The sequence below is a fragment of the Centroberyx affinis genome, unplaced genomic scaffold (genome assembly GCF_046629955.1).
Source record: "Centroberyx affinis isolate AG114_WGS23_722 - 3 ecotype Tasmania unplaced genomic scaffold, CSIRO-AGI_Caff_v1 ptg000213l_1, whole genome shotgun sequence".
Lineage (NCBI taxonomy): Eukaryota > Metazoa > Chordata > Actinopteri > Beryciformes > Berycidae > Centroberyx > Centroberyx affinis.
In genome coordinates, this window is record NW_027278904.1 from 177,501 (window position 1) to 190,818 (window position 13,318).

Here is a 13,318-nt window from a genome sequence, read left to right on the forward strand (position 1 = left end):
TTGTAAGTTGCTACATATTGCTACACAGAGATTCACAGAGATTGCTACAATCTCTGTGAATGATGCATTTTTAATATTTTTATCCTGACCTTCATTTTTTCATCTATGACTCTTATTTGCTAGTATTTGTTGACGTTTGGTCACATAGTCCTCTCTGCATTAATAACACGCTCATTTTCCATATCAGCACTCTAAGCGCCGCCAGCGGAATGATGTGGCTGAATTGCGTGCATTTCACTTGTTTTCGTTTTTCTGCTTGGGTGGAGTAAAATGCATTAAGAATTATCTCCCTTCACTCTCAGCCTACCCTCTACAGTGGACAGCGGAGGCTGCGTTCACCAGCTCCTATCCTGGAGGGTTGTGCTTGCTAGCAGCTCGCTGTAAAAACAGCACCAGCCCGGTAGATCTGCCGGCGCTTCAAAGCAACCCGCACATAATTGAAAATGTGACTGTTAATAATGATATTACAAAAGCAGGATGGAGGACTGGGAGAGTGAGGCGCCTGGGCGGATTGTTCTCTTGAACGGCGCAGCATGATGCCACATTATGTGCATCACTTTCAGGATCTAAGAAAAAGCCATTTCAAAGGCATTTGGGAGCATGTAATAAGACCAAATTGCAAATATTGTGTCAACACAGCACATTTCCCACATGAGATAAACACACATGCAAATATAGTTTCATGGAAACCGCCTGTAAAGACATACAAAAAAAAACATTTTGACTTTGCCTAAATTAAATGGCATTCTCTATCCAGCACTACGTTGTTTATTTTTTCTTTAACCAGCAACATCAACATAACCCTTCTACACTTGCACAGCACCTCAGTTCAACCCCAACCAAAACCAATCACAACAGAAGTATTGCTCAGGACATGGGCGTGGCCAGGCAACAGATTGTCGTTGACTCCCATGCTCAGGCAGATAGACAAACAGACAGACGCTGTTCTATTTGAGCTCAATCAAACTGTGTGACTGTAATTATAGAGTGGCTGGGATCTGGCGGGACTGGGAGTGTTTCAGACATCACCATTTCCTCCCCATCCATCACATTCAGCCAGGCAGAACTAGGCCTCAGACACCCTGCAAAATAATCATTCCCATGCAACTGGCCTGACAGCAGCCCCCATTCAATAACACAGCTGATCAGAAATGATAATAGCAATCATGCCGCTGCATATTTTAGAGGTTGCAGTCAGTTAGTGTGTGTGTGTGTGTGTGTGTGTGTGTGTGTGTGTGTGTGTGTGTGTGTGTGTGTGTGTGTGTGTGTGTGTGTGTCTGTGAAGTAGGAGATGAGGCGTATACCTTTCAGAATATGTGGATTTACAAGAAACTAAAAGCATGTGTCTCAAAGCTTTTGAGTGAGTGTGAGTAAATGTAGCTGCATTCATCATTACCATAGCAAACCAACTGTTGCCTTATATGACATGTCCATCCTATCGACTTTACGGAACACACCCAAAGGTTGAAATGCAAATATTCTCATTAAGTCAGTGGGATTCAAATAGCCTTTGGAAAGAATAAGCTATCGGGCTTGTGATTACCGTCCACGGTGAGCTTTGAAAAATGAGAAGCGCATCTTTCAGCAAGGGCATGAAGAGTTCAGTCCCTATCTCAGCTTCTCACGTTCGGCTATAATCCACTGTCCTTCTGAGACCTTGGCCTTTAGAAATCTGACAACGTGAATTTCACCTGCATGTGTGCCATCCTGTGTTTTTTTCTCCGTTTTTTTCCTCAAAAGCAAGCTCTTTAAATGCAGATTTATCCATGCATAATCATTAAATAATAGAATCTATGAAGGCATATTTTCCCTGCCTCAATACAATGTTCTGTTGTCATGAATAACAAATAGGCTCATTATTGAAATGACCATCCTAAGCCTGTAGTATGAAAAGCAATCTCCTGCTTGCCTCCACCCACATGTTTTAGTCCTGCGATGATAGATGAACAGACAGCCTTTTGGTGAAGAGTAGAGAGTGTTCACAAACATGCCAGCCATTCCTCATGGGGTTACAGATGTAAACACCCTAACCAGATCTGTTGGCAGAAACACTATATAAACACAATCTAGTCCCAGAATCCTTTAGGGAGCACATGAAAATGAAGCACCCTCTCCTAGCTACTTTGTTCCTTTGGGGAGTAAAATCCGGGGACAGCAACTTAAATGGAAAGTGCACAAGAACACAGCTGTAAACACAACTGCATCAGCAGAACCTTTTGGGGGACAGAAGTGAGGGGAGCACAGTGGCAGCGGAGTGGTTCCATTTGGCCATGGCTGCCTACTGGCTGTTAATACGTCTCTCGCCCTGGGTCCTGCTGTAAAAGCCTATCGTCAGACTGAGTAATGGGGGTTTTGAGTGCCGTTCAAGAAACGGTTGCCAGACGCTCATCTACTATTACCGATGGCATTTTGTAGACCTTTCTAGGCCGAGGAGCTTTAAATGCGGAAATGCTCCAAGCTTTTCATCATCCATCTGTATTCAGTATGTCTGTGCGTGTAGCTGTATTAACTGGTGCTGATGGATTTGAAAAGCAGTTTGTGAGAGTGACTCCACTGAGGATCAGACAGCAGACTGGAGGTGAAAGATCAGCCCAATAGATGCCTCTCTATTCAGGTCTCCTTCTGTGTATGTGTGTGTGTGTGCGTGTGTGTGTGTGTGACTTACCAGACTGAGGTTGAACGATGGGCTAAAAACAGTCAGACCGCTTGTTCATGTACGAATCTCCCCAGACCTATTGCCGCCAAGCGTTTTTTACTTGTTTATGTGGTTGAGGATAGAGCTACAGCAAGTCTGCACCAGGACAGAAGTCACGTTGCTCATACTTTATTCCTGCATTCCTTTTGCTGCCAACAGTGTGACCTAATGTACCATTCTCAGGCAGGGCCTATGCCCCACAGATTATCTGACATCAGTATCTGATAGGGCTTGACTGGAATGTGGTGACTTGCATACGGTGACTCCCCCTCGGCTCGGCAGGCCTCTGCTCTCCTCTACGTCTTCCCATCCATCCCTGCTCCCACCCCTCCCTGCTCCGAGTGACTCATTAGTTCAGCCCAGTTCTCCTATCATTGTCTGCAGGTGTTTCTTCCCGGCTCTGATAGGCTCTCTAAACGCCTCTCAGCCCTGTGATTGGGGCTCTCCACGTCCCTAGCTCTCTGTTGGATGCGGTAGACTCCTACGGCAAGACGGTAGCCATCTGAGCCGCTCTGTGTTATTTTAGCCTTTGAAGGTAACGGCAGGAGATCAATGTGATGAATGGCCTTTATGAGGGGAGAGTATCGATGGCTTGATGGCAGCGAGCAGAGGCTGTGGGCAGGGGAACATCGGCCTGAATATATTACCCACTCCCCCCCGTCTCCTTGATTCCTCGCCGCTCCTGTCTTTCTCCTTTATCCCTCACTCTTTCTCTCTCCCTCCCTCCCTCTCTGTCCCAGCCCAGCTAGCTGTGACTGGTCATTAACACAAACATTAAGCGCTCTGTGAATCCATAGCTCTTCCATCTCCTCGCCACTGCCCATAAAAAGGAGCAGCCATAATGATACACACAATGGCCACACTTGACAATCAGGGGCACAGGAAGAGCGTCTCCCATATTACTGGCAAAAGCAAAGCTATTAGAGTGGAACAAATGGGTACATTTGGTTGGTGTGAAGATGGGTGCTGTGCACAGAGGCTCTCAATGTTTGTCTGATAGCTCATCAGCAACAGATTTAGTGTCTTCAAGGAGATAGGAAATAAGAAAAGATAGACATAGTGGTGATGGAAAATGTATAGAGTTAAACCTGAATTTACAAATTGAAGCAGGAGATATGTAAAAGGCAGACTTTCTAAGTGGGGTCTGTCATCCTTGTACACACTCCATAGCTTACATTTCACATTTCAATTCAATGTAAAGATTTCTTCTAGTTATTTTCTTTCTGCCTTTTACTTTAGAATAATGCAAATGTAATCCACTTGCTGCACTGCTCCATGGCATCTTTCCTGACCTCCACATGGAAGGAAGAAAAGAGAGGGCATCATCGCTTGTCACCTGACACTATGGAAGATCTACAGCAAGGGAAAAAGACAGTACAAAAGAAGAGATCCAATACAGTTTGGAATATAAAGAGAAGATATAGCCAATCCGCACACTCCTCTCTCTTCCCCACACCTTGTTTACTTTGAACCCAACATGAATAATACATACTAGCAACATACATTTGCGCCTAGACCCATAATGCATGTACTAAATATACACAGCACAGGACTAACAGTGTTATTTTACACACAAGTCCGTGAGGGGGAAATGGATGCGGTGACTAGGGAATTCCATTATCAGTAAGGTGACAGGTGATGATGGCTTCTCTTCTCTCTCTTCTTTGCCGAGGTCAGACAGATGCCATGGAACATCGCAGGAGGTAGATTTGATTTAAATGATCCAAACGTTCTGGCAAAGAGCGAGGAAATAGGTAGAGGAATCCTTTCTACGATACTGAAGTGTGAAATGTAAGCTATGGATTGTGTACATAGATGGCGGCCTCGACTTGGAGGCATGTGTCAAATTATTGGAACACAGGGCAATTGATGAAGATGCTAAAGAAAGGACACTAATGTTAATATACAGTGTAATCAAATGTTTTGTACCTACAGAAGCAGAAATGTGGGTTGTAGCCCCAAGCTCTTCAGCAGCAAAGCAACAGCCAGTTAATCAATATGTGGTCGGTAAACCATCAAATTATACACAGCGCGTTTTCTCAACACACACAGACACACACACGCACAAATGAGTAAACAGCAGATGAATGCAGAGCAGAAAGAACAGAAAGGGATCAAATAAAATTGCGTAGTCTATTGTGCTAATCTAAAAGCAAAGTTAGATTTCTGCCAAGTAACCGATGCACCTGTAATAGTTTTGTTTATGCTTGAAACAATGGTGATACAAAATAGCTACCAAGCGGGGAAAAATGCCATTCATTATTGTATGAACCAGTGAATTTCTGGACAGATTTCAGATGGGCATTATCTGAGACGCCTAGGGCCCCTCTCTGGCGTGAAAGATGGCGGTCATTTGGCTAGACGAGGGGCGGTGAGGACCCCCTCCTAGACTGGAGCAGACGGGAGCAGAGGAGCCCTGGGCTGGCTGTATTAATGAACAGGCAGTGCTGAAAGGGACAGGTTCCTGTAATGCTGATGAATGGTCATTACAGACCAGAGATGAGGGAAGAGAGGAGAAGGGGAAGAGAGGAGGGGGGGGGGGAGAGTAGAGCAGAGTGGGCACAGAGGCAGCAGCGGTGAAAAAAGGCTTTAATTTGCACCTCAGATTTCTGTAAACTCGTTTATCATGTCAGCAGTGTTACTGCTCCCCATGTGTCCCCAACCCCACCCCCACCCCACCACACCCAACCCTTTTTTTTTTCTCCAGATGCTCCCGGGTTTTCCTTGGGCTAGATGTTTCTGTCTTCCATCTTATTTTTTTATTCAGAATGCCAAATTTAATCGCCCAAACGTTATCCCATATATCTGTTCTCACGCGTATTGATTTCATGGACTCGTTTAACATAAATCTCCAAATTCTCTCCCATCATTTGACTGGTTCTTGGGGCTGTGTGTGAAGGGCTGAGGTCGTCTCCTCTCCATTAGGCCTGATTGAACAGCAGGGGCTGTAAAGGTCAGGAGAAGGAGGAAGCACCAGGAGATATATGCACACAAGAAACATGAACTGACTGGAGGCCCACTCACTCCACTATAGACCTCATTAACTTCTCCTCGCCTACAGCCGTTAGGATCAGCGGCAGGGGGAATTTGGAGAAATAAATCTGTGAGTCAAGCTGTAGCTTCAAATAGGAGTAAAAAGAATGGTATTACTGCAGACAGTGGAAGAGATCTGAGAAGGGAAATTTCAAAACTGTTTCATATCACCCTCACTGCTCCACAACAACCGTTTCAAGTCAGTGGGCTTTTATGTGACTGTTGCAATGCATAAAGCCTTGTGTTTTTTTCCTGTGTGTCTGCTGTGGTGATGTATGTCTAAGTATAACAGATGCCCCATGAAAAAACATAGCTTCACAAATTGAATGCTTTAGAACACTATAGGAGTGCTGATCTCTGACCAGTCTGAGACCAGTCTTTGTCTTTTACGGTGGCCTTTTATATTACAGTTAAGTTTATTGTCTTGTGACCTGGCCAGTGATTCCAGAAAAAGTGAAAATTAGTCATTTTCTTGCAAGCTATAGCATGCAGGCCTCGATCCACTCTCTCTATGCATTTCAGTGATTTCTCTTTCTGATTCTAAATGACTCCAGCTAAATGCTAATGGCACACTTTCATCATGACTTGGTGCACTGGGTGTAACACTGGAGTTAATGCCCCGGGGAGCTGCTGATGCTCATCCGCCATACTTTCTGGGTCAGGCCTCCATGTAAAACCAGTGCACTTCAAACCAGTCTGCACACAAATGTCTTTCCGTCAGACTAGCACTTGGCTGCCATGTAGCAGCCCCCGTCTGCCTAATTGTAATTCAATAGTGCATAATCTTGAATTTGTTACACACCATATTTTATAATGCGCCAAGTCAGTGCCCAGCCACGCTCGGGAGAGATGGCAAATAGCAGCGCGTCCAAAGTAATTACTGGTTTTGTGCGTATACAGTGGCAGTACACATACTACAGCTGTTGAGCTTATTTAGAGAGCAGGGCAGCAAAGTGGTGTTTTTGCTATTGAGGTACTTGAGGAATTGTTTGTGATTCAGAAAATAAGGGTGTTTGAATGTTCTCAGTTGCTGGATAAGCCTCACAGCCTGACAGGCTGATTCATTTCTGTCAGTCCAAGAAGTAGACTGAAATGTTAAAATGCCTTATGGAGATTACTGAATTCACTGCGGCTCAGCCAATTGTTGAATCTATAAAAAATGAGATATCACCATAGACTTTTACAAAGAGATACCATCAGTGATTACTAATCAACCACATGCACCCTTCTGTCCCTCTTTTCTCTCTCTTTCTTTCTCTTTCCACAGTGGGAGGAGGTGAGTGGCTATGATGAGAACCTCAACACCATCAGGACCTACCAGGTGTGTAATGTCTTTGAGCCCAGTCAGAACAACTGGCTCCTCACCACCTTCATCGACCGACGTGGAGCACAGCGCATCTACGTGGAGATGCGCTTCACAGTGCGCGACTGCAGCTCCATCCCCAATGTTCCTGGCTCCTGCAAGGAGACCTTCAACCTCTACTACTATGAGACTGACGCTGTAATTGCCACCAAGGGCACCGCCTTCTGGATGGAGGCCCCTTACCTCAAGGTGGACACCATTGCCGCAGATGAGAGCTTCTCCCAGGTGGACTTTGGCGGACGCCTGATGAAGGTCAACACAGAGGTGCGGAGCTTCGGTCCGCTGTCGAAGAACGGTTTCTACCTGGCCTTCCAGGACTACGGAGCCTGCATGTCTCTGCTGTCAGTGAGGGTTTTCTATAAGAAGTGTCCGAGTGTGGTCCAGAACTTTGCCATCTTCCCAGAGACCATGACGGGGGCAGAGAGCACCTCCCTGGTCATTGCCAGAGGGATCTGCATCCCCAACTCAGAGGAAGTGGACGTCCCTATAAAGCTGTACTGCAACGGAGACGGAGAGTGGATGGTTCCTATCGGCAGCTGCACATGCAAGGCTGGGTTTGAGCCTGACAACGGGAACGTTTGCCGAGGTAAGTTATCTGGATTTATTTGTCATAAGTGTCTTGTTGTTACAGTGCGGGAATGTCATTCTGCCAATTACAAACACCCCTATAAAAATTGAGCGTTCTTTTCTTTTCATCATTCTCTCTCTTTTAAAATAACGGACTACTCATAATAGAGCAAATCACTTCCCCCTAGACAGCTGACGTGAATTTGATCTATTTTCGTCTTGCACATAACAAGGCATCAGCTTACCTTACAGTACATCACAGATTTACTGCATCATTGGAGGGGCTGCATTGATTGCGCTTCATATGTTTTGCTGAGCATTATGTGCTGTACTTCTCCCTTGATCACATCTACCTCCAGCATACTATAAAGGCACATTAGCATTGATTCCTAATCTGCAGAGAATGCCAGCCTTCTGTGCAGCCTGCTTTACAGATGGCGAGAGGTTTGATTCTGCCTCAGTATGATGTGCGGAGGACTGGGTGCTGTGGAATGGATAATAACATACACAGCAGAGGTTAATCTGGGTTTTCAGTTCAAGCCGTCTCTTTCTCTTTCTTGCTGTCTGTCCTCCAGCGCACCTTTACACTCTGCACCCTGCTAGACTAACACACACACACACACACACACACACACACAAAGACAAAATTTGCTCAAGGTGTCTGATGATAATGTGACTGGCTTGGGGCTCTCAGTATGACGCAGTATCGGTTAGCCTGCCTCTGGAGGTTAGCTGGAGAGTGTGTGGAGCCCAGATAAGATTGATTGACGCACATCTGCTCTGATCAATAAACAGATATGAGAGTGCCACATATCTACAAAGCAGACTGTGTGTGACTGTGTCTACTGTATCCCTCTTGCACTGCTCTATGGCCTACGCAAAAACACACACGCACCCACACACATACAGGGACACACACACACAGTCCTTGGCTAAGGTAAGATGACTTTCAAAAGCAAGCGACTAGGCAGAAGTTGGTTGCCTTTAGTCAGCTTATATCAACACTGACTTAAAGGAAAGGAGGTTTTCATTCCTCATCTCATTTTGTCATAACATTTCATCACATCTCTATTTTACATTATTCACAGGTCATTTCCTTTTACATGACTTTGTTGCTATGGTTATTATCTCATTATGATTCAGTGCAAGGTACATTTAATTCACATATTTTGAAAGGTCCTTGTTGCCTAACCCATACCTAGGGAAGATGTCTTTTCTCTTCTCGAGTTGTTCTGATAAACAATACATTATGTATGAAGTAATGATTCACAGATATCACTTCCAACACAAACTGCTATGTCCTTGCTGTAAATGTTGATTTAATCCCAACTTGCGTCGGCACCGCTGCAAGGAATTCGAGTGCTATGATATACTAAATCAACACCACCGTGTACAATGAATTGTTTCAGAGTGAGGAGGAAATCTATCAGCGAATATTTGATTAGATTTCAAACTAAACAAGATCCTATGAGCAGAGGAATGTAATGCAACTTTGAATTCAGTATTCCATGACACACTGCACTGAACAATGGTCTTGAAGGATCTTGTATAACAGAGAACTGAAAGAGAGACAAAAAAAACCCCTCTCAATAACACTGCCATTTTCCTTTAAATATCTGTGTATGTATAAGTATGAGTTCCCCATATTAGGCAATGTTCTGTAGAAAATAAATGTGTGTCTTATTAAGGATGGAATCTCAATAGTGTAGTCAGGTAAATTCAGTAGTATGGAGATGCTACCAATCAAAGATCATGCAGGGTCGAAACGGCAGGGCAAGGTGAATTTAATTCATTCAAGGCACATGTGGATGTCCATCGAAGTAAAATGGGATAACGAGATAATAAGGATAGAAAAAAGCTCAACATATACAGGGTTTACTATCTACTAACATGGTCATGAATGACGACTGGACTGTCCTAAATAAGGTACAGTGTGACATCCTAATCTGGGCAGTGCATGGTAGAGACGACATGCTTGAAATGCCGGCGCCACAAAATAGATTGTTTTGGACAAGATAGTTTATGGCGTGACAGATGCGAAGAGCTCAATGTCCCACATATAGCAAAGCATCTGACAGCTACAGTATAGGCTACACTACAGTACACAGGCTGACTCACAGAGGATATGCAATCTATCATCCCTTCAGTTCTTTTTATCAATAACAAACCTTATATGAACTATGCTGCGAGTGCAAATGTGGAACCACCAGATTCCATTGTGAGCAAGGAGCGGTGCTTTTGTTATACAGTTGCTATAACAAAACCTGTCATAACAAGTATTCCAACCCACGCTGGTAGGTTGCTGCTAACAGAAAGGCTGTGGATTGTAGCATTTGTATTGATGTTATGCCAGAATGGGGCTGGCAATCTGTTTATGAATAATGCGTCTGATGTCATACATATTGTGTGTGTATATTACACTTCTTAAAGGCTTAGTCCTGCGTTTGCTTTTTTCACCTTAAACATGCAAGTCCAATTTTGTAGCAACTGAGCCAAGTGACCTTGCCTATTCTCTGATGCAAATAAAACCTTGGTTTGAATGAATTGAATTGTTTTTGTTCTGAATACATATGAACTGTATACGTATAGTTACATTCCCCCCCCAATGCTCCCCTTCTTCCTCCTCGCAGTATATTTCCTTTTCTCCTCCATTATTTACCTCAAGCTTACACACGCTCCCGACACAGTAATTGGAGCCTAAGGTATCCTAGTGTGTTGGTAGGGAGGCTTGTTGTGGTGCTTGTTAGTGGGGGGTCCTGGCACTGACGCAAACACTGCACACACACACGCAAACACACACACACACACACACACACACACACACACACACACACACACACACACACACATACACGGCCCCCGGTAGGCACTGCACTACAAAGACTCTTTGAACGGAGGAGGAGACGTATATTTCCACTAATTCCCACAATCCCCCTGACTTCCTTCTCTAAGTGCCGACAGAAATGAGACTTCCTGCCGTGCTTCGTTTGCTGTCTCTCCCCCCCTCTCTCTCCCCCTCTCTCTCTCTCTCTCTCTCTATCTCTCTCTCTCTCTGATGGAAAGGCACCATTCTAAGGTATGAAAAACCGCCTGTGGAGGGATGGATGTGACAGATGTTGGGCGTTGTTGGTAAAAGGCAGAAAGTCTTCTAGTGTTGTGAGGGGCAGCGCATGATGCTTTTGTGCAGGCTGAACTTAGGCCGCAAGACACACATACAAACACATGCTGACGCAAAAGTGCACAATATTGTACATGCATGGAGAGAGAAAGCGGGACAGAAAGAGAGAGAGAGAAAGGGATGAAGTGGTCAAAGCCATCTCTATCTCTCCTAACTAGCTGCTCTCTGGAGACTGACACAGAATCTGTTCCCTTCTCATCTCCAGTGGGAGGCCCTCCAATAAGAGTAATCTCAACCTTTTATTTTCCACGCAATCTCCTTTCATGGGCTTGTAATCCATTATTTAAACAGGGAAATCTAACCTTAAAGTGCTTGTGGAAGCTGAGCACTATGCGCCAATCAATTGGGGGTCGGTGCAATAACATGGCCTCAGCGTCGGGCTTGAAGTAATTGCCATTAGAGATGAGGTAACAGGAACAAAAAGAATATGAGAGCATGCAGTTTCACGCCGAAATAATTCCCCTCGTTGAGAGCAGCATTGAGAAGGAAGATACTGTATAGGGAGGGGGTGGGACTGTGTAGGTTGAAAGCACAGTGGGAAATTATGAAGGGAAAGGAAATTTCTTCTATGTTGAGTTATGCTAAATTAATCTCATATTGCTCACACTAGCTTGAGGATATATTTTAGGAAAAATACTTGTAAAAACAACCGTTCACCTACTCAACATCCACCTTGTTAAATCTGTGCAAATTGTCCATTGGTTACACTGCTGTGTGGGCATACAGATTATGTTTTCGCTGGCACTGCCTAGCTAATGACAGGACAACCAATCTCAGTTCATATCAAATTGGGGCAGGGACAATATTGTGTGCCATGCACATTAACATAATTGAACACATTCCATCTGCCCAACAAATATGATTGGCAGGTTTTCACCTCACATGACAAAACATCCAGTTGTGATATGTCAATCACACAAATGTGTTCATTTTGGACAAACACAGAGTGGACCTCACATGGCATCATCTGTGTTTTTTGTTTTTTTTTCTGCATAGTGAAAGATGTCAAACCCTGTTAACGACTCATTTCCACTGATAAATTGATAATTTTTTGTTCATACAAATTTGTGATCATTTGTTATGACAGTGAAACTAATAACACTAATTGCCACAGGGTATTTTGTGTCTGTGTGTGTGTGTGTGTGTGTGTGTGTGTGTGTGTGTGTGTGTTGTGTGTATGTGTGTGAGAGCCTCCCTGTATCTGAGTGCAGTCTCTCTCTAATCTATATGTTTTAATTAGTGACAGGTAGCATGGTGTGTGTGTGTGCGGCCTGCTGTCAGTTGGGCAGAGAGACCATGTAGAGCTGTTGTGCTGTGTAACGATGATGCCAGCATGCCACCCTCATTACCAGCTCCCCAGCTCCCACACAAGCCATTTGGGTATCCCTCTCTCTCTCTCTCTCTCTCTCTCTCTCTCTCTCTCTCTCTCTCTCTCTCTCTCTCTCTCTCTCTCTCTCTCTCTCTTTCTCTCTCTCCCCTCGGCTATGTAAGCAATCTGCTAAATATTTTATCGCCTCCCTGTTAAATCGAGCGGAGACGCTCCAAATAGCACCCCACTACCTCCACCAACGCAAAGTGTGTGTGTCGTGTGTGTGTCGTGTGTGTGTCCTGCTCAGCTCAAGTGGCTGGAAAGACTGATTCGGTGGTTTTACCGAACCCTTTCGTGGCCGCAGTTGTGGTCTCCAACCGAGTGATTGATAGAGTCGCCGTGATTAGGTTCACTTCACATACATCTCTGTGTTTTTGAAACAGTCTGGTATAATCATTGATCATTTTAATGTTCCTTGTTATATTCTCATAGACGAAGTGAGGTGATTAAAACTCCCTGGTAAGCTAATTATTCTGAAGTTTTGCATAAATTGCTTCACAGTAAACAAGACTAAATGAAATACATTGAAGAGCAAATCAAAACTTTGGGCTGTCTGGTCTTCATTTTGGTGTTAACACTTTCTCCTTGGGGGGAATAGAATTTCCTCTGAGCTGATTTATGCCTGCCTGGAGTCTATAAAGCTGGCTGTCTGATTTTATGAGGCCCTGTGCCATAGTTTTTATTCTTTTGTAATTGGTTAACCATGCTGAAAGCTTACTGCTTCACTTGTAGCTTTTTTTTCCCAACGGGCCATTCCTATGCAAAGCGCACAGCTGCTTTGAATCTCCTCACCCGCGTGGACTTGGAGGCGGGAGTGGGACAGAGGATAGTGAAGGCGGTGGACGGATGGTAAATTCAGCACTATTGATTGTTTGTAACAAGTGGTTGGCATGCGATGAGGGTATTAGGAGGATGAGAAACTTAATGGCTAATATCATTATCCACCACATCATCCATTTACTTATCATGGAATTGTATTACCCATCCATCCACCTATCCTTCCATCCATCCATCCAGTACAGTATTAATAATAATGCATTTATAATGTATTTATTTATTTGTTTAGTTAGTTAGTTAGTTATTTAGTTCTTCTCCAGAGCAGTTGTATAGGCC

General features: G+C 44.2%; 1 protein-coding gene across 1 annotated transcript in view; it reads left to right on the forward strand.

Moving 5' to 3' along the window:
• The window catches only part of LOC139662245 (ephrin type-B receptor 1-B), a 146,615-nt gene that overhangs the window by 56,831 nt on the left and 76,466 nt on the right, over positions 1–13,318 (forward strand). Inside the window, exon 3 of the mRNA XM_071540889.1 lies at positions 6,996–7,677. Coding sequence (XP_071396990.1) covers positions 6,996–7,677 — 682 coding nt within the window. The remainder of the gene's footprint in view (positions 1–6,995; positions 7,678–13,318) is intronic.